A 9,521-nucleotide genomic window follows, 5' to 3' on the forward strand; every position below is an offset into this window, starting at 1 on the left:
TAATGCTGCAGAAAGGTGTAACAATTCTTTTTTTCTGTAAATCTACAGGTAACTTTACTGCTAACAGTATTTGGTGAAAATGACCAGTCTCAGGATGCTGTATCATTGCATCAAGATATTAATGATTATAACCGGAGATTCTCAGGGCAGCCCAGATCTGTAAGTAATGTTGTAGCGGGTGCAAAGTTAGAGTGTGATGATACTTCGCTTTTGTAAAGTGAGATTTACCAACAAATAGTCAATGTGAAAAATCTGTGTGTGTTACGTGAAGTCTTTACTTTTCATTGTTGCTGTCATTCACTGAGTTACAGCTTTCCCAAGGACTACAGTTTTCTATCTTTTAAAAAATGGCATTATTAAACTCTTTATGAAAGTGATACCAGCAAAAAAAAGCAATAGAAAAACATTGGAGGGAAAGGTAAAATTATTGACTCCTACGTGATTCTAAAATAGGGTTTGTCTTCCAGGAAACTTACAACTGAGAACTTCTGGAGGGAGTTTTACCTTGTGTTTTACTCTATTTTACCCTGGCCCCATTTGAATTTGTTCCCTTAAGTAACCCTAAGTGTTGGGGGTTTTGTATGTCAGGTATTCAAAAGCATTCTATTTTTAAAGAGCACATTAATTCTACAGTTGCCCCTCCTCCCCAAAAAGGCATTTGATAGATTAAAAACCCACACTTTACTGACTCATCCCAGTTTTCTCAAAATTTAACAAAGAATTCTAGAAGTGTATGACTAAATATGTACTTGAAAACCCAGAACACACTCAGTACAAATTCGTACTGGAAGCCCAGACTCTGCTCCACGCTCTAGGCTCTGACGTCCACTTGCTCAGGGTACATCCCACTGGCGCGTTCCTGGCGTCTCGGACATGGGATGTAACATGCACAACACTGACCGATCCCTCCTTACCTCAGCCTTACTCAGCTCAGTGCTGATGTCCTCTTCTCCCTCATTCCCCTTCTCTGATCTGTAAAGAAGTCCTAACGTGTCTTTTCTTTCTGGGGATGCTGTCATTTCTGCCTCATAACAAGTCCTGTGTCTGTAGCCATCAGACTAGGCCAGGCCACCACCATCTCTTGCTTAGGACAACTGCAGTGGCCTCTTCACTCGGACCTTTTCCTCTGCACAGCAGCCCAAGTAATATTTTGAAAACATAAGTAAGACCACGATGCTCTTGTGTTTTGAAACTTCTGAATTTCTGGACTAATGTCCCAACTCCGGGCTGTGGCTTTCAAGGCCCTGCATGGCCTGGTTCCCCCTCCCCTCCCTCGGGATGCGGCTCTCAGAACACGCTCCTGGCCTTCCCACCTTCGTGCCTCACTCGTGCCATTTCCTCTGCTCGGAATGCTTGTCCCGCTGCTCGCCTCCTGGCTGACTTCCTCATCCTTCAGGTTGGCCCTAGTATATCTCCCTCGGAGAGGCTGTCCCCAATCAACCAGGGCAGTCTCTCTCATTGCCCTCCGACCTTGTTCATTACCGTTCTCTCAGGAGACGGAAAGCTTCATGAGGGCAAGGACCGTGTATATTTAGTCACTACTATGGTCTCAGTGTCTGGAATACAGTAGGCCTTAATGCTTGTAGAATTTATGGTTATCCTTAAGATAGAAATGATACTCCTCCTCCCAGCCAAGAATATAAGCTGTTAAAATGCTTCTGTATTACACAACTGCGTAGACTTGTGCTCCCTCGTACATGCTGTTCCTCATTCTGGGACGTCAGGTACATTTAAAGGCATACAGTCTCGCCTGCTGTGGATGGTGACAGGCAAAACTTTTAGTGACAAGAAAAGCGTGACCTGGTCCCTGTTGCCCTCCGTGGCTCTTTGGGAGCCTCTTCTGCTGTTTCTGATCCGGCAGTTTTCTTATGTATCCTCCAGGGGCATCTTAGGACGATTCTTTGAAAATCAGTTTCAAATTCAAGAACTACCACTGAACTTAAAAAAATCATTTTAAGATGTTCATTCGTATTTTAAGGTGTGAAGCATACCATTGCTCAGTTATTTTGTGTGCGTCAGATATATACTTCATGAATAAGAAAGCTTGGTATGTGATGAAATTACAATATAATAAAGACATGTAGGTTTTACTTTGATATTCTACCCCCGAGTTAGAGTCAGATTGTGATTAGTACACAAACATTTCTTAATAACCCATGCCATATTTCTTGTCTAATCACTACAGATTTTGTATAAACAACACCATATGAGAACTGAACAAAATAGCCCTGATAAAGGACAGAACAGTATTCAAAAGACATACTGGCTGGTCATTAGAATATCTTAAGTAATTTACCATAGACCTTGTGAAAGCTGTATAGCTGTTTTGCTTTAAGTATTAGTTTCTTCCACAGAGAACAGAAAATCAGCATGAGGAGTGATTCTAAAAAGACCATTTTTGTTCTTTTGTGATCCGTTTTCCAAAAGGAATTACAAGATATTCTTTGTCTGGTGGGGTTTTTAAAACCGTTTTCTCATTGCTTGCTCAGTTCTTCCCATTTTCGTCTCCATCTCCCTCTTAACTTATTCGGCATTTGTTGGACAAAATACATACTTAGAGTTGGATTTGTGATATTTATACAGATTGTTAAAAACAGCTGAACTGGCACTGGAATGACCACAGGAAGTGATTTACTTCCTCTGGCCAGTTTCTCTTGCATCTCCCAACCCCTGAGAAGTAAGACCTCAAAGAAGTTAGGTTCAGGAGTCGTCACGGTGCCTCATTACTACACGCGGCCTTATGGTCATGCAGTCAGCTAAGAGCTATGCAGAGGAAGTGAGAAGTTTCCAGTCAGAGACGAAACTGACTTGCTCAAGGTCATACAAATAGATACTGGTACTGTCTTTTTTTAAAAAAAAAACTTTATTTAGATGTAATTTACACACCATATAGTACCCCTGTTTAAAGTATACAATTCAGTGGGTTTTAGTATATTTACAAAGTAAATATAATCTAATTATTAGTCTGTATATATTCAGAAACCATAATCATTTCCAGAAAGGGTAAGGCCTGGCATTTCAAAAATTTTTGTGGCAATTAATAATTCACTTAGGGCTTCCCTGGTGGCGCAGTGGTTGAGAGTCCGCCTGCCGATGCAGGGGACACGGGTTCGTGCCCCGGTCCAGGAAGATCCCACATGCCGCAGAGCAGCTGGGCCCGTGGGCCATGGCCACTGGGCCTGCGCATCCGGAGCCTGTGCTCTGCAACGGAAGAGGCCACAGCGGTGAGAGGCCTGCGTACCGAAGGAAAAAAAAAAATTCACTTAAACTCAAGCTAAGCAGAATAAACATCCTAAGAAGGAAATCAGTTTCATTGCTATTCTTAGATGGTCAAAGCCATCAAAGTTGATGTGTCTGTATATACTTATATATTCTATATATGTATATACTTATATATTGTCTGGCAATTTATCAAGGTCTTTTATAACAATATCTCTTCTAGTTCTTAATAGTCCTTGTGGCACATACTCAGTGTTGTTGACTTATCTCTAGTAGGTTAAACAACTTTCCCCAAGATCACTTGGCTAATAAGTGGTGTGTCCAGCTTTAAAGCTCAAGCCTCAGCCTAGTTCAGTACACTGGCTTCTTTGTTGGTTTATTTTACTAACTCAAATTAGAAATAACTTGAGTTTTGTATTACTATATCCTGTGTTTCAAATTTGTTGATATTTTAGTTACTTTTCAATTATCTGCAATAAGACCTATTTTATAAGAACCTAGTAATCAAAGAACTATTTTTAAATAAAATGTGTAACTAGAAAATATGGTGTTCAGTGAATACATGAAACTCCTTCATTCATGTTAACTGAGTTTGTCTGCACATTGTAAGAAAATTATATTATTTTTAAGTCTAACACACTAGATACCAAATCACAGTATTTGTTCTTCCCCTACCAGATTATGGAAAGAATTATGGACCTACCCACTTTACTGAGGCATGCATTCAGAGAGGTGTTTTCAGTCGGAGGCCTTTTCTGGATGTTCCGTATCAGGATAATACTTTGTTTAATGGGGGCTTTTTTCTACCTTATATCGCCTCTAGATTTTGTGCCTGAAGCCCTGTTTGGAATTCTAGGCTTTCTCGATGATTTCTTTGTCGTATTTTTGTTGCTCATCTACATCTCTATTATGTACCGAGAAGTAGTAACACAGAGACTCAACAGATGAGAAAATGAGTGCACTAAAATATTTGAGTCAATGTGTAAAATCAAACAAAAGGACCATGGCAGTTTAAAGCATTTGAATATTATCTTACAAGTTTAAAACCACTGTATGACAAACATTTGATTGTTATTTGCAAATGCCTAGCAATATATGACTGGAATTTTTACATGTTGCAGGTCCCAATAGTAAGGTTAGAATTATAGTGATTTACAACTGTATCTTCATTCTGTGTTGTCTATAAAGTTGTGGAAAAATATGGAATTATATAAAATGGGATGCTTCTATATCTTCTCCCCCACCAAACTATTCAGGTTAACTGGATGTATAGTAAGGTGTTGTCAAACGTACAGTTTATCCAATTCATCCTTCTCGGTGAGTACCCACATGATAATATATTGCTGTGAGACTCACCTAAGTATTTTGGTTACAATAAAATATTGTACAATATTGGGGAAAAATCAGTGTTTCTTTGAGTAGCTAGGTTTTGTTCATTTGGAGCAGTTCTGCTTTTCCATTCTGATATAATTCTTTGCTACCAGCTGAAGGGGAAAGAAGAAACTTGAACTTTGTTAATTTGATTTTATATTCTGGTTTACAGAACACTTCCTTAAGTGACAGGAGAATTAACAAGTTGTGAGACATTGGACTCCAGCCAGCACTCTTGATATTCTCAGTTATGGCATTTCAGTAAGAGTTTGGTCCTTTTATAGGAACAGTATATAAAAGTTACTTGTAAAGGGAATTTTTGTTTCAGGAACCTGGGTGATACTGCAGACACATAACAGTTTGGTACATTCCTGAGGAAGGTGGTTCTCCGTAGCTGTGAGCATCAAAGACCTGAGGAGGGTACTAGGAACACTAAATTTGACAAGAGAAATTACTGGTGAGCTATAGCGACAGAATGTACAGATTTGGTTAGTTTTCTCTTGTCAGAACACTTTTGTAATACTGTCCCTAGATGACAGAATGTAGCCCAGATTCATCAGGCCTTGTGCAGAATGAGATGATTCAGCAGGAACGTTATCTTGGTTTTTGGATGACTACAGCATAAGTACTTAACGCTCTTTTATGCAGTTTTCTGTTTGAGAAGAATCAAAACCGCAAGTATTACGAAATCTTAACTCCCTCAGCTGGCACTGCCCTTGAGTGACCTGGACAGCAGGGTAGTCACTGATCCCCAGGGCTCAGGCAGTGTCAGCTCTGCGCCTGGCAGCCACTGCTAGTCATCCTGTCCACTCATGTATCAGTGAGCCTCACTGTCAGTCTTCCAGGTGAATCAGAGGCCATCAACTGATGAGATGCTGAATGATACATCAGTAGTGTCTTGTAATTTGGGCCTAAGACAAAGCTGCTGCTTGTCACAGAGAAAAACAAAATCCTTAAGTATAGCACATTGTAATTAAAGCGATTTCTTGCATACCGTTCATTTAATCCTCAAGAGAGTTAGGTGAAGAAGACAGGGCATTACCTTCCTTTTCATAGATGAAATCCCTGACGTAGATGAAAGGGCTTTTTTTTGTCTGAAGCCATGCACAGATAAGTGACCGAACTGGTATTAGACTCCTAGGACTCCTACATGGGGAGAAACTGGGATCCTTTGGAAGACTTTTGGAATATACTGGAGTAGAACAGCTTGGGTTCTCCTAAGAACAAAGGTTTAGAAAGATTACATATCAAGACTCCACGAATCCTGATTCACCATGTCCAAATCAAACTTCTCATAGAGTGGCACACTTCATAGGAAAACGTTTCAGCTGCAGTCACTAACTTGAGAAGCTAATGAGTAGGAGTTCTTTACACCACCCTTTATCAGTCTCGAAACGCGTTGCCTACCAATTATAAATTTGGTGTGGGGCTACAGCAAAGCCATTTTTGAAAGGTTTTAATTTTCTGTGCATGTGTTCTGCTTCAAGTGTCACACTTACAGTACTTTTATTGTAATATTTGGAATTCCTTCTAAGACTTTCCTGGTAGAGGCGTATTGTACCAACTTTTGTAACATACAAAAACACTGTAGGAAGTCTTACTAAGTTGAAAAGGGAATATGCTGTCTTCTCAGAAGTTTAGACCTGTTTATTATGTCATCTTTATTGATCAGTGATAATAAATGTAGAAGGGATCCGAGAGTATTTAAAGCAAGTAGAGTCAATCAGTGTTTTAAATTTTTAAACATCATAGTAATACTTCTGTGATTCAGAGTTAGAGCATATAAATCAAAGCAACAGTTTGGATTTTCGTAAACAACAATATTGTAACTTTCAAAAAACAGATGGTCCAGCCCCAGGAGCAGATGATAACTTGGGCAGCTCTGTGGGGAGGGAGACAGAAGAAACAGTTGTTCTAACTGTCCACTAGAACAGTGGTTCCAGCTGCTATAGTTCTCAGCACTGAAAGTAACACGGGAAGAAAGGACTGTGCTGGTCCCTGTGGCTGTGCGGATACCTACCTCACAGAGCTGTTTCAGAGGACTGACAGTTTGGTTCAAACCTTGTGATTTAAGAGTTTGTCAAGCAGTGACTCTTTTGAATAAAAGCAACATATCTAAAATTAAAGAGTAGCTGTTATTGTCTGGTTTCTTTGACACTGCTTTAAAATTCGAAACTCCTGAAATAGCATTCAATACAATGGTTGCAGTGGCTTTCTTTTTCACCTCATCACATTTCTAATTAATTTTAAAATTTTAAATGTAGAAATGTTTTTGAGAAAAATTATTTAATGTGGGCAATCTATATTAATTCTGGACAATAAGGGTGAGATTGGAATCAGTACCCTTGCACCCTGATTCCCCACCCCTATTTCTTTTGAGTGTGTATTTTACTGAAACTGTATAGTTGATAACTGAAATGTTCTTTTCTGAGTTTGAGGGATAGGAAAAGGGCACTCAAGGTTTTAAGGCCCTAAGGCTTAAAGAGTTTCCCAAGACCAGGTTAGTAGGCTTTAAGGGCTGCCGACAGGAGGCGATCCTGTCACAGAGATAAAGACAATCGTAGAGCTTTTGCTGTTCAGTCAGAACCAGACCATCTTCACAGCATCAGTATTTGTTTGAAGCATCGAGTTCCTAACTGCAAGCAAACCTCAGGTGTTATCAGTCACTGTCCCCTCCACCCACTGCCTCCTCTGACTTGTCCCATGTCCAGAACGGGGCATGAGGGGAGTACACACCCGTTAGACAACACTGAGCATGTCTGAACACTGTCCTTTTTCTTCCAGACTAGTGGCCTTTTAAGGGGACTGTAGTATGTGACATAGGAGAGGGCTATGGGCTAAATAAAGATGTTTTAAACTTCACTACATCTAACAGTTTAGATTTTAATTAATTTTAAAACACAAAATTTAAAAATAACTACTCAAAAATATCTAATAATTCAGATCAAAACACTCACCCTGCTAATCGGTCTTAGAGGAAACCTATAGTTAACATCTACATGGAAATTAATCTTTGTTTCACGAATCCTAGAATGTTAACAGCTGTAAGGGACCTTAGAAACTGACTAGTTTTTGTGTTTTCTCTGTGAAAATCAGATAAAACCTATGGATAGCTCCCCCAGGAAAATGCATATATACACATACATATAGTTTTGATTCATTTTCAGGGGATTCAAAGAGCTGACCATTCATGGATTCCAAATTAGAAATTCCTCAGTCCTACAGCCTAACTCTACAGGTGAAGATAATGAGGCCCAGAGAGAATGAATGTGAGGGTATTTTAAAATAAAAACTGTTTATAGAAAAAGCAGCATAGTTGGATAGAAACTAAAATCTAAACTGTTAGAGATCAGTGAGTTTAAGGCATCTTTAGGCCTTAGTCTTCTCCAACATCAAAAAAGTGGTGTCTTTTTCTTCAGTTTATCAAGCAAGAAGACAAAGTGTACCCTGCTAGAAAAACTGAGACAAAACCTACCCTTTTAAGGTCAAGGGTTAAATTTTCCTTTTTCCCTAAAAAGTGTTCTATTAGTAAATGAATTAGCTCCCAGCCTCTGAAGACTCTGAAGAACATCAAACTTCTAACTATCCTTCAGTTCATCCCTATTTATTCCCTTTCCCTTAAATGGTCATATAAAGCTACGCATATATTCACTTTCGATATTTACTGAAGTGGTCAGATGAAGAGATCATAAGAGCATATAAACATCTCTCTCATTCTGTAAAAAAAATGGCAGTTTTGCCTATCTTGTGTGGCCCTTGTTTGCTTAATAAGCTATTTTATTAAAGTAGAACAAATACCAAACATCTTATAGAGGTCAGATGATGAATTATCATAAAGTGAACAGACTGTTTAACCATCACTTTGGTCAAAAGATGCATTACCACCACCATCCCATAAGCCCCCCTTCATTGCCTCTCTCCCCAAAAGTAGCCTCTTCTGACTTTAGTTTTACCTACTTTTGTTTTTTCACTCTACAAAAAACAGAATCATATAGTGTATTTCTTTTGTGTCTGACTTCTTCAACATTATGTTTGTTAAGAATCATCCAGGTTGTGGGACTGCTTTATTTTAATTGCTATATAGTATTCCACTGTATGACTGTACCACAACTTACTCAACTATTAATGGACGTTTGGGTTGCTTCCATCAACATTTTTAAAAAGCAGACAATCATCTTTGAAAAGTAAAAATGCTTCCTTGAAGTCACCCCTTGACAAGTAAGGAACAGTTATTCCAGCCTTAGGAAATGTTAAGAAATGGGCAAAGGAGAAGCCAATGATGGGTGCAGGTTAGTTTAGAGGTACTGAAAATTATTTTTCTATTAAGCAAATAAATTGATTTGCAGACCACACTGTGAAAATTTAGTTTGGGGGACTGTTTTTTTACAAAGAAAAATACAACCTTTAGTTCAGTTCAGTAATATATATATTTTAATTACATTCAATTCACCTTACCAGTAAATTTACCATTTTCAAGTAAGGAAACATTAGGATGATAGTCAACACATAATAAAAATGTTTATTTCATTTCCAAATTATGGAGAGCTAGAAGATAGAAGGGGAGGGGAGAACAGAACTTGGCTGAGGGAAATCCAACCAAACGACTGAAATGACTGGATCACAAGCCTCAAAAGGGCACCCTGGACTGGCTGGGGAGCTTCCATGCTTCTTTAGTAGCCTGCATTCCCAACCTCAGAACTATTTATACTTTCTTTCACGTCTGACATTCCTCAGTCCTACAACCCCAAAGCTTCCGGAATCACTCCCTCCCCTCCCAGGCCTCTATCCTGTTGGGGGACATAGTTTTTTTTTTAATTTTTTTTTTTTTAAGGCCGTCAGCATCTCAGTAAAAGGCACCACCGTCCATTTATCTTAAGTTGCTCCAGCCAGAAACTCACGCTCAAGTCACCCCCGATATCTTGATCCTTTTC

General features: G+C 39.1%; 1 protein-coding gene and 1 long non-coding RNA gene across 9 annotated transcripts in view; one reads left to right on the forward strand and one right to left on the reverse strand.

The window, feature by feature from the left end:
- The window catches only part of RNF170 (ring finger protein 170), a 30,105-nt gene extending 23,389 nt beyond the window's left edge, over positions 1-6,716 (forward strand). For all 8 annotated transcript variants that reach the window (XM_067721455.1, XM_067721456.1, XM_067721453.1 and 5 more), the window contains 2 exons: positions 49-159; positions 3,898-6,716. In XM_067721455.1, coding sequence (XP_067577556.1) covers positions 49-159; positions 3,898-4,167 — 381 coding nt within the window. In that variant the 3' untranslated portion in view covers positions 4,168-6,716. The remainder of the gene's footprint in view (positions 1-48; positions 160-3,897) is intronic.
- LOC137215900 (uncharacterized) lies at positions 2,841-5,766 on the reverse strand. Its single transcript, XR_010939478.1, has 2 exons — positions 5,633-5,766; positions 2,841-3,233 (listed from the first exon to the last, which is right to left on the reverse strand). It is a non-coding gene; the product is annotated as an uncharacterized lncRNA (long non-coding RNA).
- Positions 6,717-9,521: the final 2,805 nt, after the last annotated feature.

Source organism: Pseudorca crassidens, chromosome 21, assembly GCF_039906515.1.
Source record: "Pseudorca crassidens isolate mPseCra1 chromosome 21, mPseCra1.hap1, whole genome shotgun sequence".
Classification (NCBI taxonomy): Eukaryota; Metazoa; Chordata; class Mammalia; order Artiodactyla; family Delphinidae; genus Pseudorca; species Pseudorca crassidens.